We start from the raw sequence: 14384 nt of genomic DNA, 5'->3' as shown, positions 1-14384 counted from the left end.
TGGATGGATGGACAGACAGATGGATGGATGGATCAATGGATAGAAGGATGGATGGATTGATGGACAGAAGGATGGATGAATGGATGGATGAAAGGAAGGAAGGGAAGGAAGGAAGGAAGGAAGGAAGGAAAGAAGGAAGGAGGGAGGTGGAATGCAAATGCACCTTCCCTCACTGCCCAGGCAGAATTCCAAAATGTGAGGGGATGGAACAGGAGACTGACCATCAGGCAGTTCTGAATGGGGCAGAATAGTAACGTAGACTCTCCTTAGAGAAAATATTACTCCTTATACCTTGAGGCTTGAAGTTTTTCAGTGACCCTGGGAAAAGGACAGGGACCCCTGTGGGACCAATTCATTAAGAAAGACAGTCTTGGTCAGCTCATCTAAGCACTTGGGCTGACTCTAAGTGCCAGGCAGTCAGAGGCTGTTCGATAACTATTCATTGGAAAGTGACAGATTGATCTTGGAGAATTGCCATTCTAGGGAGGCATCCGCCAGCTGGGAACAGAACAAAAATGTCGCTCCTCAAAGCACATTCTCTCATGCTCAGCAACACGAAAAGTTGACCCTGCTGTTACCAGCACAGACTTGAATCAGTAGCTGTTCTCCACACTTATGCAGTGACTGTAACCCCCATGTTAGAGGGGCCCCAGGGAACATCACTTCACTGATAGAACCCATACCCATGGTACAAGGAGGTCTGACCTCTTCTGACACATCTCAGGGCAGGACATGAAGGGCATGAGGTTGCATCAAGTGAACCCACCGAAAGTTGAGTTATATGTAACCCAGTTCCTGGGAGTCAGTTTGTCTATGAGGCCAGGAAGACCCAGTAGAAATAGAACCCCTGTTCCCACAGCCCGAGTTGTTGGGGAGTTGAGTGACACAGGAAGTCTGTTCTAAACCAAGTTAGAAGGACATCTGGACCCAGTTCCTTTCCAGGAAGGAAACTCTCACTAGCAGCTGATTGCAGACAAACTCTGAGGTCAAAGGAAGGTGGAAACACCTTCACCTTTCCTCCTGAATCCCCATCCCAGCCTGCAAGGCTTGACTCAGAACAGCTGTGTCTCTCAGCTGTGTGCTCTCATCTGGGCTCTGAGAGGAGAGGTGCAATGCACACCTCTAGGGGGTGCTGTCCACAGGGCCCCTTGGACAGAGCAGCAGCTTTCACTGTGCACTGTGGTCACAGGAGGCTTTAGGGACTCAGATTCCCAAATGCTGCCTCTAAAAGAGCCAGAAGGCTTCCTAACATAACTCAGCACTTTGTGTTGTTCATAAAATTCGGTCTCTCTACTTCTCTCATCAGACCCCCTCCCCACTAGAAATGCGGGTTGGGGAAACAAAGAAGGGGAAAGACAAATTCACTTCTGCCTTATCTATAAAGCATTTAGCTAAGTGCTGGGCACACAATAAGTGTTCAATAAATAACCATTATTATGAGAGGGTGAGATGGAGGAAATCGGACAGATCAGAATTTAATTCTGCCATGCTGATTTATTGTGCTTCTGCCCAAGGAAAACAGAAAAGGAGTAACTCCACTTTCTCTCTCCCTCTCTCTTTAAGACTGACTTCGCAGCAGCGTCCTCTTGTCCCCTTTGCCTGCAGCCTGTTGAAAAAAAGAAAAAGAAAAAGGCAATCCGGCATGCTTGGCTGAGCCCCCACCCCTCCTGCCCACAGTTCCCTCCAACTTGATGTTCAATTTCCCTGGGTCGAGAAGAAGCATTCTGATGATCCGAGTTAATTCAAAATGTAAATTTCATCTCCTATCGGCTAATGGCTCTGAGCTCCACTTTACATAACAGGGGAGCAGCTGCCGAGTGAGTCACCGGCCCCCCAGCTCCCCGGTCTCCGTCCTTAATAGTGATGAACCCTTGTTGAGGCTTCAAACAGACAGCCACAGCCTCCGCACCCATGGAGGCCAGACCTGAGTTCACCTCTGTGGGCAGAGTGTTCTATTAACCAGAGGGACTATGGGGCAGGGGGCTAATGCCAACCCCAAGGGCTGGGCCCAGCCCAGGAGGCTCCAACTGGGCTAGACTGGTCTCCCAGGGCCAGTCTTGGGCAGCCCAGGCTCATGTGTCTGCTCACCTAGATTTGGGAGCCTTGGCCTTGGCAGAGAATTTCACGAGCTCTTCCAGCTTCCACTGGGTGCAAGGAGCTATCTTCACCCATCCCTGAAAAATAGCCTTGAACCCTCCAGAGGTTGGCAGCTGGCATGGCAGATAAGGTCTTCCAGATGCTGGCTTCCCTGGAATGAGGGTCCTCATGCTGCCCTCTGGGCCATAGAACAGGTACCCTCTCATCTCCCTGGGAGAAGCCAGGGGCTTCTCTTAAAGACAGATCAATATCTTGAGGTCTGAGCTAAACAGCTCACATATGCCCCTAAAGACAAACAACCAGCAGCAGGTTGGGGATTTCTAGCTGACTTTTGTGGCCTGTGGATGAACCAGGCTTTGGGCTAGAACGGAGGGGACCTGGGGTTATGCCTATGAGTCTGAACCTCATGTTCCCCACTGTCCTTTCCCAGATCAACTCAGAAGCAGGTGGGGATAGATGGTGTCATCAAGTGGGGCAATAGGGGATCCTGGTAGTGGGATTTCAGGCACGCTGCTGAGCTGCAGTGAACTACTTGGGGTGGAATCGTTCTCATCGTGTCTTCATGAAGTCAGCCGCGCTCTCTGCCTTGCCACTCTCCCCACACCTGGACCTGGGTTCACTAAATCCTAATTCTAAGGGTCCCACCAAAGACCCGTGTGACTCCAACCTCATGGCAGGGAAGGCTTCCAGGGACCAAGGCAGAGTGCTCATTGTACAGCTGGGGAAACAGGCTCAGAGATGAAGGGGCTGTCTTCAGGCCACACCAGGAGCTTAGTGTTGTAGTGAATACTTCCATTCCAGAGATTTCTGCTGCTAGGGAGAGGGGAGAGGGAAATAGGACCCTCCTGCCATATTGGGGCCTCTGGGTCCAGGGCCCCTGCCCTGTGTCTACACCCTCCCCTATGCAGTGATGCGAGCCAAACCCTCCCTGCAGCTGTCTAGGCAGTTTGTGTGGGTTTCCTGATGGGCCGAGAGGCTGGGGTGGGGTTCTTGGTCTCCTGACTCAATGCCAGTGGGGTCTGCCTAGAAGTTGAGGCTCCTGGTGGCTCCCACTCTCCCACCTACTAACCAAGTAACTTTTGCAGGTCTTTGCCCTCTGTGGCCTCAGTTTCTCATCCAGTTGCTGGTGACATGACATAATTTTATGGTATTCATGGTAGTTTTAGGAGGATCATTGGCCTGGCATTAAATGACATTGAATCCATAAGGAGAAAGTCCATCCTTTTTTCCGTTTTTTTTTTTTACTCCTACAGATCCAAAGGAGAGGGTCTCAGTGGGGTGCACACACCTCTTCCTTCCTCAGCTCTCTTTTCAACAAGGTGAATGCAGGCCTCTAACTCAGAGTCTTTGGTATATTTTGTCTTGGTTATATTTATTCTTTTACTTACAACTTTATGGAGCTATAACTTACATATCATAAAACCCACCCATTTCAGGCTGGGCGCGGTGGCTCATACCTGTAATCCCAGCACTTTGGGAGGCCGAGGTGGGCAGATCACGAGGTCAGGAGATCGAGACCAGTCTGGCTAACACGGTGAAACCCTGTCTCTACTAAAAATACAAAAAATTAGCCGGGTGTGGTGGCGGGCACCTGTAGTCCCAGCTACTCGGGAGGCTGAGGCAGGAGAATGGCGTGAACCCAGGAGGCGGAGCTTGCAGTGAGCTGAGATCGGACCACTGTACTCCAGCCTGGGCAACAGAGTGAGACTCCATCCCAACAACAAAACAAACAAACAAAAAAACAAAAAAACCCTACCTATTTCAAATGCACAATTCAATGCTTTTTCATATATTCACAGGATTCTGGAAACTCTACCACAATCTAACTTTGGAATATTTTCATCACCCCCCACAAAACACCCTGCAGCTGTTGGGGTCAGGGGTCAGCAGTCCCTTCCCATTGCTTCCTCCCCTGACCCCTGGCAACCCCTTAACTACTTTCTGTCTCTACAGGCTTCCCCTATTCCAGACGCTTCATATCAATGGACTCATGCAATACAGGGGTCTTGTGTGGCCAGTTTCTTTCACTTCGCATTGTGTTTCTGTGGTTACCTTAGCAAGGAACGCTGGTTTTGGATCCAGTTGGGATCTAATGTCTTTTTAAGCAAATCTCTTTCAATCTACTAATATTTTTCCACTTAAGTGAATGAATCGTTGGCTCAAGTTACCTGCTGTCCGTGGAGCGTGGAATGTGTGTTGGACATTTGGAAGATAGCCCTAATCCTCAGGGAGGGTCTGCGAGGCCCCACACCAGTGGTCCTCTGATTCTGGGACCTTTCCACACCCTCCTCTCTCCCACAGACAACCTCTCCCCGAGTTCCTTTCTTCGTTCTCCCTGTGAAGAGACAGGGGCCAGAGAAAAGTCTCTGCAAACAGTCTCTCTATTGAAAAAGCTCTGAAGGGCAGCTGCAGGCTGGGCCCTCCTCTGCAGTCATTCTGTCCGGAAGTAGCATCAACAACAAGTTTAATTATGCAATTAGAGTCATTTTCCCAGGCTGAACAAATATTTACGGCATATTTTGCTGCAAACTGCCTCGCCTGGAGAGGAGTTTTGCCATTCAGACTGGTGAATATTCACACATTTACATATCCCTTTACCAAGGGGCTCACAGACGAAACAGCTCTGTGGCGGCCCAGGCTGCGTAGGCCCAGCACCCCCAGGAATAAGTGTCCAATGCAAAGACGCAAGCAGGTGTCAACAAGGCAAATGTGTTCTTGGTCCCACTACGGTGCTACTGTGGACCAAATGACGTCCGCCGCTCCTCTGCGGCATCCCTAAATCCCGGCTCTGCAGCATCAGAGAAACCTCTGAGCTCTATCCTGGAGCTAAGAGAGGGCCCAGATTGTAGAGAGAACATGGTGGGTGGAAACAGTTCTGTAACAATCAGTGCTGCATCGATCCAGTGCCGGCCACTCTTCCTGTAATCTGCCCAGGGGTCCTGGGAGCGGGGCCTTCACAAGTGCCTGTGTTTTGAACCCCTCTCAAAGGCCCCCGCTATGCTGAGCTTCCTGTGTGAGGAGGAGCAGAAAATCTCCAGACAAAACTTCAGGAAAATAGAAACAAGTTTACCTGCTTGAGAACCCATCTGAAATTCATCTCTGTCTCAAGCCCCCATTTCATCCCGTGGAAGAAACTTTATCTTAGATCATTGGGGTAAAGTCAGTTCATTCAGGGTTTTCTCAATTTGGGGGCACCTGCCTCTGCCAAGCTCCCCTTTTTGCAGCAAAGTTCTGTAGCCTGAATGATGTGGTGAAAATATGGATGAGGCAATGCAGTTCTCCCACCCAAACAACCCAGGACCCAGCTGCTACTGTTACCATTGTATGGTATTTTTAAAGTTTTTTTTCTAAGCATAAATGTACAAATACTCGATACCCTTTCATCATCTACCTTCACAGGTGAAGCAGCTGGCAAATATTGCATGTCAATAACTTATCTTTTGCAGAGTAATTTTAAATGGCTGCCTAGTTGTCTGTTTTCAAAAGGACTACAATTTCTTTTAAGTAATCTCCTATTGTTGGGCATTTAGGTTCGTTCCTAATTTTTGGCCATGATAAACAACTCCATAATGAGCATCCTTGCAACTAAATCTGTGCAGACTTTCATGATTTTTCCCTTAGAACACATTTCTTAAAGGTAGAATTCCTGGACCCCAACTCTGAGTCTTCTGCTAAAATGTTTGAGAAGGGTGAAGATGGTTCCCTACAGGGATGGGCTCGCCATACAAAGAGAAAAAAATGTTTCTGATATTCCTGATTGACTTCGCTCTTCAGCTCCTTTTCCTGAAATGCACAGTGAAAGTAGGAGTTGCGGAGGCTGCACAGAGGACGGATTTCGACTCCAGAGCCACAGCTGGTCATCAGTGGGACAGCCGGCTTGGTGGGGAGCGAGCTCCCATACCCTGGAGAGGTGGAGTGAAATAAAAATGAAAACAACCGCCCCCACCAGGCCCAGCTGTGTGCCAAGTCCCTGGCTGGCATCTTCTCACTGGAGCTTTTCAACAACCCCCTGGAGAAAGTAATCATCACGCCCATTTTACAGCTGAGAAAACTGAGGCTCAGCATTTTGTACAATCGCCTAAGGGCACACTTCCAGGGAGATCCAGGGCCTTGGCTCACACGCAGACCCTCCTGACTGCAGATTCAGCACTGCACTGGGCTAGTTTATTTCATCCTTATCGAACTCCACCAGAGGTAATATGACCCCAGTGGCACAGAGGAGACAGAAGAAGACCCCGCTGGCCAGCGGCAGAGCTGTGCTGTGTTCAAGGTTGTCAGTGTTTACTGCCCCCAGGGAAGGAAAAAGGGCAGGAGGGAGGAAGCAGGTGGCCAGCTCTTTCCCATAGATGAATTCATCGCTGCAATTGCTTACGGCGAGGACAAAGCAAAAGCTGCTCCCCTGGCTCGGTGCCCTCTGGCAGGGCTGCAGATCAAGGGAGCTCAACAGGGCCCATGCCCTGCGGTCTTACAGCCAAAACCGTGCACTCTGGAAGGTGCATGCTGTTGGCATCCAGAGGGCGGAGTGAGCAGCCCGGGGGGCTCCAGGTTAGGATGGGTCCCCGGGGAGAGGGAGAGAAGAGAGAGAGCCCTGTAATTCCTGACTCCCAAGTGTGCCCCGGCCCCACCTAGCCACCCCACCCCACCTGCCTACCTGTCAGTGCCCCCTTAGTGACTCGACTGGGAATAAGGGCAGGTTTGTTGCCCTGGTTCAATATTTGTTTTGTAACTATTGTTTTCTGGTCTTTAACCCAGACTGCAACACAGCTTCCTGGAGGTCAGGGGGCAGCTCTTACACTGGACTCCAGTAGAGGACGTCAGTCCTAGTGTTGGTTTTGGAGTCATATGGTCCAGTGGTAGACCAGGAATCAGGAGACTCTGGGCTTTCCATCTCACTCCAACCGTATTTTCAAGTGATGAGCCACTCGCCTTCTGTGAGCTTCCTGCAAATGGGCTTAGCTTACATACTTTGCATCATCTGAAGGCACAACAAGAGAACATTGAAGAATGAAGACATAGTATCCTGTTTATTGTAGACAGAGGTCCGCGCACAGAAACCAGGATTTGGAGACAGATGGAGAACTCAGGAGGCATGGTTTGGGGAAACTGAGTCAGGAGTCAATGACATGTATTGAATCCTTTTGGTCTCCTGAAAACTCTTATGCTGCGTATGTAAGTCACCTCCTCTAGGCTGTCCCCCAGGCTTGCAGGGCCTGCTGGCAAATGGTCCTATATGAGGCTGCTTGCCAGGTGGCTGATGCTGTGCAGGAGGGGAAGGAATTTGGAGATGGCCAGTGTCTTTGCCTGCCGAGGGAGTGGAGACTACTGAAAGCCCGTAATAGGACAGTGAGGCACAAGGCATACATTTTAACAAACTTTATCCTGGTGGCCTCTTTCAGGGGTCCAAGGAGCTGCCCAAAGGCCCCCAAGGGGCGGGGAAATGGAGGCCAGGTGGCCTGCACTTTGGATTCCCTCCCCAGCCTCAGGTGGGCTGCCTTGGGCTCTGTCTCCTTTAGACATGGGACTCTGAGTCAAGTACATGTCTAGAACGTGTTCTGCAGTGAAAAGGAGAAACAAGTTTGAATGCCACTGATTTAAACTAATACAGCAGATAGCATTTAATTCCAGTAAGTGGTTTTTCCCCATCGGTGGTTTTGATATTCTAACAAGCCAATGTGTCTAGAGCTAAGACTCTCAGCTCCTTAATGGGGAAGGAAATCCTGGCAATTTCTCAGCCCTGATGGACGCTCCTGGCTTGACCTCAGTTTCCTCACCTGTAAAATTGGGGTGATCTCGGCTTCACCTTCCACTTGAAGCCATTGTAAGGAGCAGAGGAAGTGAGGAAAAGAAGCAGTTTTCCAGTTGAAGAGACTGGAGGGGTGGAGCGTGACATGAGAACAAGCCTGCCTGCTGGGGTGTGGTAGGGGTGAAGCCAATTTCACAGCCTGGGCCCAAGAAAGAAACTACAACTTGAAGATAATAGTATTTACACAGATTGAACCTGTGATATAAAGTTTATGGTTTGTTTGGACTGTTCTGGAATACCCAATAAACACTGGGAGTAGAGGAGAGCAGGTGAGGGTTCAAGGCAGAGCTGGGGACCAAACCACCCACCTCTCTTCTCGGGCAGCCCATGGTGTTGGCATGATGTCCAGGATACAGAAGGCGCTCAATTAATGCTTGCTCAACCCAGATCCTGTCGCCTTTTCCTTCTCACTTGTCTTCCCCTGGTCCCCCGCGGGGATGACAGTTGAGAAAACTGTTGCTTTGAAGAGTTAAAAGGCAAAAGCCTATGAAACTGTCCACAATGTAATTTTTGTGGAAGCCTGAGACCCCTCCAGATCCAAATTGTCAAAAAGCATGCATTAACCCTCCCAGTCCAGCCACATAAGCCTCACCATCTAAAGGTTTGTAGAATTGTTAAAGGACGCCAACTAGTGGCTTCAGCAAATTCAGAAAACCCCAACCATGGTTCCCTGCCTCATTCCTCCCCACCTGCTCCCTCCTTCTCCCTGGGACCAGGCAATGCACCCCCTCTTCAAGTGTGATTCTGAATGTCCCCACCTTCTTGGGGAGGGGGCAGGATTTAAATCACAAGATATTTAGTCAGAGTTCTCTCCTCTTGGTAGCTCAAATAAGAAAAACCAAGCAAAGCAAATCCATCTTTTCTATAAAACTTTATTTTGTAATTTTTTTCCAAGAAGTAGTAAGGGGGAAACATTGCAATTATGTAAAGGTAAGGAACAATGGCGTAAAAAAATAATTTAAGCACAATATTAATAACAAAGCAACTTTTTTTTCAAGGAAAACTAGTAGGTCATCTTGCCCAAGATTTTTCCACAGGTATTAAATATATTTTCAATAACAGTACATACAAATACACATACACAAATATACCACACAGACACATGTGTGCATACATGCACACACACACACACACACATATATACAGCTCAAGTATTTTTTTGGTGTGCATTCTAGCTAATCCACATAGCTAAAGTGAAAAAACACTAAAAAGATCAAATGCCTGAGTAACCTTAAATTTGAACAACTATGCATTGGATGTGAATTTTTGGAGGCATGCTGAGATTTCCCTTCTCAATTTCATTAGCTACTACCCGGTGTTCTGTGGTTCTTATCCTTAAAAAAATCAAAGTGTGCCTTTCAGATCTGCTCACGGTGTGGTGATGATTATTATGGTGGCGTCAATTTGGGAAAACTTGCCCTCTCTTGCTCCTACTGCACCTTATGGATGGGAAAGGGGATGATTTTAAAGGTAAAGCACTCAGGCCCTGATTACATCTGGCTTATTCTTTGCTTCAAGGCAAGGATCTCTCTCTCAATTTCACAGGGGAGGTCAGCATTGACCTGATCCTCCAGATACTTCTCGATGTCTTCCACCTCCTTCTCCCAGAATTCCTTGGAGATGCTGAAGAGCTCCATCACGTTGATGTGCCCCAGGCCTTTCAGATTCAGGGCATCCTCCTTGGGGATGTAGCCTATGGGTGTGAGCTTGGCACCGGCTTTCCCATCGATGCGGTTGAACATCCACTCCAGCACCCTGGAGTTCTCTCCAAAGCCTGGCCAGAGGAATTTGCCTTCCTTGTCCTTCCGGAACCAGTTGACATGGAAGATCTTGGGCAGTTTGGCTGCTGGGTGCTGGGCCATGCTAAGCCAGTGGGCCAGGTATTTTCCAAAGTTGTAGCCAAAGAAGGGCCGCATGGCAAACGGGTCATGCATGATGATTTTGCCTGTTAAACAGACAGGGAGTTCATTAGTAAATGATGCTCTCCTAGGCAAGACTGACCCCATTGATTGTTGACATTAGCATGCTTTGTTCTCCTCTCTCTCTCTCTTTCTCCCCACACACAGACACAGACAAGGAGAGAGACATAAGAGTGACAAAGAGTGCTCTAATAACACTTCTCTATGGTTTCAAATCAGGACTTTGATTTACCTTTATGTTCTGCAGCTGCTGTGGCCTCTGATCTCATGGCCGCCCCCACAAAGACTCCATGTTGCCAGCTGAGAGCTTCATAGACTAGAGGGACACCTTTAGCAGGAAAAAAAAAAGAGAAATGTTCATTAGAGGCTTTGAAATTCAGCCTCCACAACCAGTGGTGTTATTCACAACATGGAAAGACACGGCAAGACAATAACTTTGTAATCGAGCTAGTTTTGCATTCACCAAGCTAAATTGCAGAAAACTGCTAAGTCAAAGTTACATGACTGGGGCCACAAAGTAAAAAGTAAAATTTGATCAAGCTACGATAGATCAAGGATTCAGAAAGGTTCCAGGTGACCAGAAGGGTTGGTTCTACGTTTGAACTTGCCAATTATTCTGGCTCTTTGGGAAGGAAGCTCAAGAAAGGAAGCCCCTGGGCACCCTCTGACAAGGTCATGGAAAAGGAGAGATTTCACAGATGCCCTTCGGTACCCAGCACACCCATGTTCCCAGCCTAAATGAAGGAGAGCCTCACCAGCAGGTCTACGGCCTCCAAAGATAATGCCTTCAATGGGAACACCTTCCGGAGACTCCCAGGCAGCATCAATGATGGGGCACTGGCTGGCTGGGGTGCAGAACCTGGAGTTGGGGTGGGCACAAGGTTCCCCTATAAGACAGAGAAAGGCCCGTGAATGACTGGCTCAAACAGGCAGTCCCTGCAGCCCGGCACACCAAGGCCTCTGGCGGGGACACACCATCCTCTGGGCTCCACTCCTTATTCTTCCAGGAAGTGATGGTGACGCCTGAAGCTAGCGGCTCATCAATGCCTTCCCAGTAAACGCCCCCGTCGCTAGTCTCGGCCACATTGGTAAAGATGGTGTTCTTCTGGATGGTCTTGATGGCATTGGGGTTGGTCTTCACTGAAGTCCCAGGAGCGACACCGAAAAAGCCATTTTCTGGGTTGATAGCCCTTAAATGACCTGGAGAGTTTTAAACCAGAGAAGCAGTAGTGAGTGCCAAGCAAAGCAGAACATATACGCTTATATGTTGCTGGACTAATTTCTATGCCAACTTCTCAAATCCTTTTTCCCTCCCTAGAGTATACATTATCTCTTTTCATCCAAGCATCATATGCAACTTTGAGACGTTTACAACTCTTGCTTCCTCCACAATTTTCCACCAATACCATTTAAACAAATGTATGTATGTGAACAAACAGCAACATATGGCCCAGTTTCAATCCAGATTGAATATTAAATTGAAGAATTCTTACAGAATACATATTTCTAAGGTTTGGCCAACTCTGGACTAACGGAGTTTAAAAATCCAAACACTGGATTGAGGAGAATGTGGCATGTTTTGAAGGCCAACAATTCACTTGAGTCCAATCGTTACCAAGAGTTGGGTCTAAAAGAGTCACCTTGTGTGTCAAACTTCATCCAGGCAATGTCATCCCCGACGCACTCAACCTTCCACCCGGGGAGGCTGGGGTTCATCATGGCCAGGTTGGTCTTCCCGCAGGCGCTGGGAAATGCGGCCGCCAGGTACTTCTTCTCACCCTCAGGGTTGGTTATACCCAGAATCTGTTGGGGACAAGATTCTTTATTGTGATCTTTGTTTCCTTCTCCCCGAGGTTGGTACTTCAGCCCAGAAGTTGGAATGTAGGCCCTCAAGACCTATTTCTTCAGTTATCAGTGCAAACAAACATTCCCAGAATCATGAAGTCCAAAAGATCTCTATGGTCCCCTGGTGTTTGGGGGCCTTCAAAAGCGACGTATATGTGTGCACTAATCATTACTGGTGGGGTTTCCCGTCTGTCCGGGAACCTGCACGCTCAGAGAGGTGTGCTGACGGATGGGAACGGTAATGTTGTTTGCTTCTGCCACCCCCCAGGCCTCTCATCTGCGCATCAGGGCTTCCTGCAGACTCACCAGCATGTGCTCTGCCAGCCATCCTTCCTCCTTGGCCAGCCGGCTGGCCATCCTGAGAGCAAAGCACTTCTTCCCGAGCAGCGAGTTCCCGCCGTACCCACTGCCAAAGGAGATGATCTCTCTGCGGTCAGGCAGGTGGGCGATGAGCGTCAGCTCCGGGTTGCAGGGCCAGTTGTTGACCAAAGGCTCTGTGAACAAGGACCCCTCCCAAGTCAGTGCACCAGGGCCCTGCTTGGGGGTCCCTGAGGCACCCACTGGGGTTTGCTGTTCAGCTTTCTTTTTTATTTTGACTTTTGATTCCAAAATAATACACTTACTTTGTAAAGGCAGAGGGCACCCCACAGAATGGAGGCATTTGACAAACTCCCCATCGCCCAGTGCTTCCAGGACGGGCGTGCCCATCCGCGTCATGATCCGCATGCTGGCCACCACGTAGGGTGAATCTGTCAGCTCGATGCCGATCTTCGACAGAGGCGAGCCCAGCGGCCCCATGCTGAATGGGATGACATACATGGTGCGACCTACAGGGTGCAATGGGTGGGCACTGGTGAGAAATGACCTTTGACTTCGAACACGACCAGCATTGTTTTCCCAGGTAGACCCATTTTCACGGTCTTCCACTAACACCACCGCACCCTGCTGGTCACCAGCCCCCTGGGTTAGAAGAGGCCACTGGAAAGTGAACAGCCTGCTGAAATTAAAGAGCTTTCATAAATGTGCAATTGGGTCCCACCAAGCTATTTAAAACCCATATGCATGGAAATAGTTTTCACGTTTGTATAAGACAGTCTATAAAAGCAGAAGAGGGATGTGCATTTTCAATACATTGCCAACTTCATGTATGGAACTGAAAGACATCTGAGGTGGTGGGAGCTTCCATTAGGAAGATGTAATAAGAATTACCATTAGGATAGATGTAATAAGAAAAGGCTCTCTGCTATTTTGCCCAATCAAATCAATGTTCCGCTCACCTTTCATGCACCCTGGGAACCTGGCATTGAGCGCTTTCTCAAAATCCTCCTCTGACATCCAGCGACCGAGCTGGCTGAGGCCTGTTTTGGGGATGGGCACTGTGTCTCTTTGCTCTTGGGTGACGATAACCGTCTTGCTTTCGATCCTGGCCACATCCCTGGGGTCAGTGAGAGCCAACCAGCTGCAAAAATCACAGGCTTCCTTTCAGCCAACACCACGGGCAGTGAACCGTCTCCTTCAGTACCGTGGCTTTCCATGCCTAGCAGAGTGCTGAGCACGCTAACAGTCCATCAGCGTGAACACACAGACCATCTAAGACACGGCCAGGTGGGCATTTACTCAACTAGGAGCTGGTCTGTAGGAGAGGGGCTGTCTTTTGTTTTTATCAAGAATCTAGTTGGCAGAGCTTTTGTGCACACCACCTCATTTAAAGCTTGGGCTGGCCCACTAATGTCACAAAATTCAAGTCTGTATGGTTCTGACCATTGCATTCATCTTCTCAAGAATCTGAAACTCCCCAAAGGCCTTCATTCACCTTTCTCCACCAACTCCCAGGAGACGCAGGGGAGCCCTGCCTGCAGGGGGCTAGGGCAGGCAGCGGGGGCCGAGCTTACCAGTTGTCATACTTCTTCAGCCGCCTGAGGATGCCCTCCTCCTCCATCTGGCCCAGAAGCCGCCCATTCTCCTCCTCAGAGCCGTCGCAGATGTGGATGTGATCAGGCTGACACAGCTCAGCGTTATTCTCGAGAAACTTCCTCACTGCCTGGGGCAGGCTGTCCAGGCTTCCCTGGACAACTTTGGCCGAGAGGTTCAGGCCGTTTTGCAGCTGAGGAGGCATTTCTGCAGAGTGCTGCTAAGGGGCACGAATGTGAGGTCACCTGCAATAGAAAACGCAAGTGTCCTGAACAAAAACAACAACAGACACCTTCAAACACATTCGACGGCCTTTTGCCAGGGCTGTACATTGCCAAATAGTTATTGCGCTCAGGAAAAAAATGAGTTCATCTTTGTAATTTTTCAAAATATAAATGCAAAGCTCTACTTACCTTTCTTCTCTTTGGACAATCTCAAAGGGAGATCCACAGGTTTCTTTCCGGGTTCTTCCCGCCAGCGAGTTTGTGTTCCCAGTGGGAAGGCCGTGCTTGGTGGCAGAACCTCCCAGCTTTAAATACTGTGGAAAAGAATAGCCCTGCCCCTCGGCTGCACCCAGGGAGGCTCGCCACTGACGTCAGGGGGCAGGTCTCTGGATCACGGCCAGGGTCAGTTATGCTTTGGGCCAACTCACTGCAACACACCCCAGGGAGATAATCATTGAACAGATAGTTGTTAATGAATGCTGGGAGACTTCGAGCTCTCAACCAACCATAGTGAGTTTTGACACAACTTCCAATTGACTAAACCTTGACCCATTTTACTGCTGATGCAAAACACAACACCCTTTT

At 49.1% G+C, this 14384-nt stretch overlaps 1 protein-coding gene across 1 annotated transcript; it reads right to left on the bottom strand.

Moving 5' to 3' along the window:
* Positions 1–8756: 8756 nt before the first annotated feature.
* Positions 8757–14082, bottom strand: PCK1 (phosphoenolpyruvate carboxykinase 1). The gene is made up of 10 exons (XM_054468194.1): positions 13989–14082; positions 13557–13820; positions 12942–13123; positions 12288–12491; positions 11971–12158; positions 11460–11622; positions 10795–11019; positions 10575–10706; positions 10052–10147; positions 8757–9845 (listed from the first exon to the last, which is right to left on the bottom strand). Exons 2-10 carry the CDS (start codon positions 13778–13780, stop codon positions 9391–9393), a joined length of 1869 nt encoding a protein of 622 aa, XP_054324169.1. The 5' UTR covers positions 13781–13820; positions 13989–14082; the 3' UTR covers positions 8757–9390.
* Between the last annotated feature and the right edge of the window lie 302 nt (positions 14083–14384).

The sequence above is a fragment of the Pongo pygmaeus genome, chromosome 21 (genome assembly GCF_028885625.2).
Source record: "Pongo pygmaeus isolate AG05252 chromosome 21, NHGRI_mPonPyg2-v2.0_pri, whole genome shotgun sequence".
Taxonomy (NCBI): Eukaryota; Metazoa; Chordata; class Mammalia; order Primates; family Hominidae; genus Pongo; species Pongo pygmaeus.
Note: the sequence above shows the minus strand (reverse complement) of the source record. Positions and strands in the feature narration are given on the sequence as shown.

Bases quoted from the DNA above. Each gene is read 5' to 3' on its own strand.
- PCK1 (XM_054468194.1), bottom strand. From the start codon at position 13,780: ATGCCTCCTCAGCTGCAAAACGGCCTGAACCTCTCGGCCAAAGTTGTC. The intron at 13,124-13,556 runs GTAAGCTCGGCC...TGATTTTTGCAG, and splicing joins CTGAAGAAGTATGACAACTG to CTGGTTGGCTCTCACTGACC. The intron at 12,159-12,287 runs GTAAGTGTATTA...CCTTGTTCACAG, and splicing joins GTGCCCTCTGCCTTTACAAA to AGCCTTTGGTCAACAACTGG.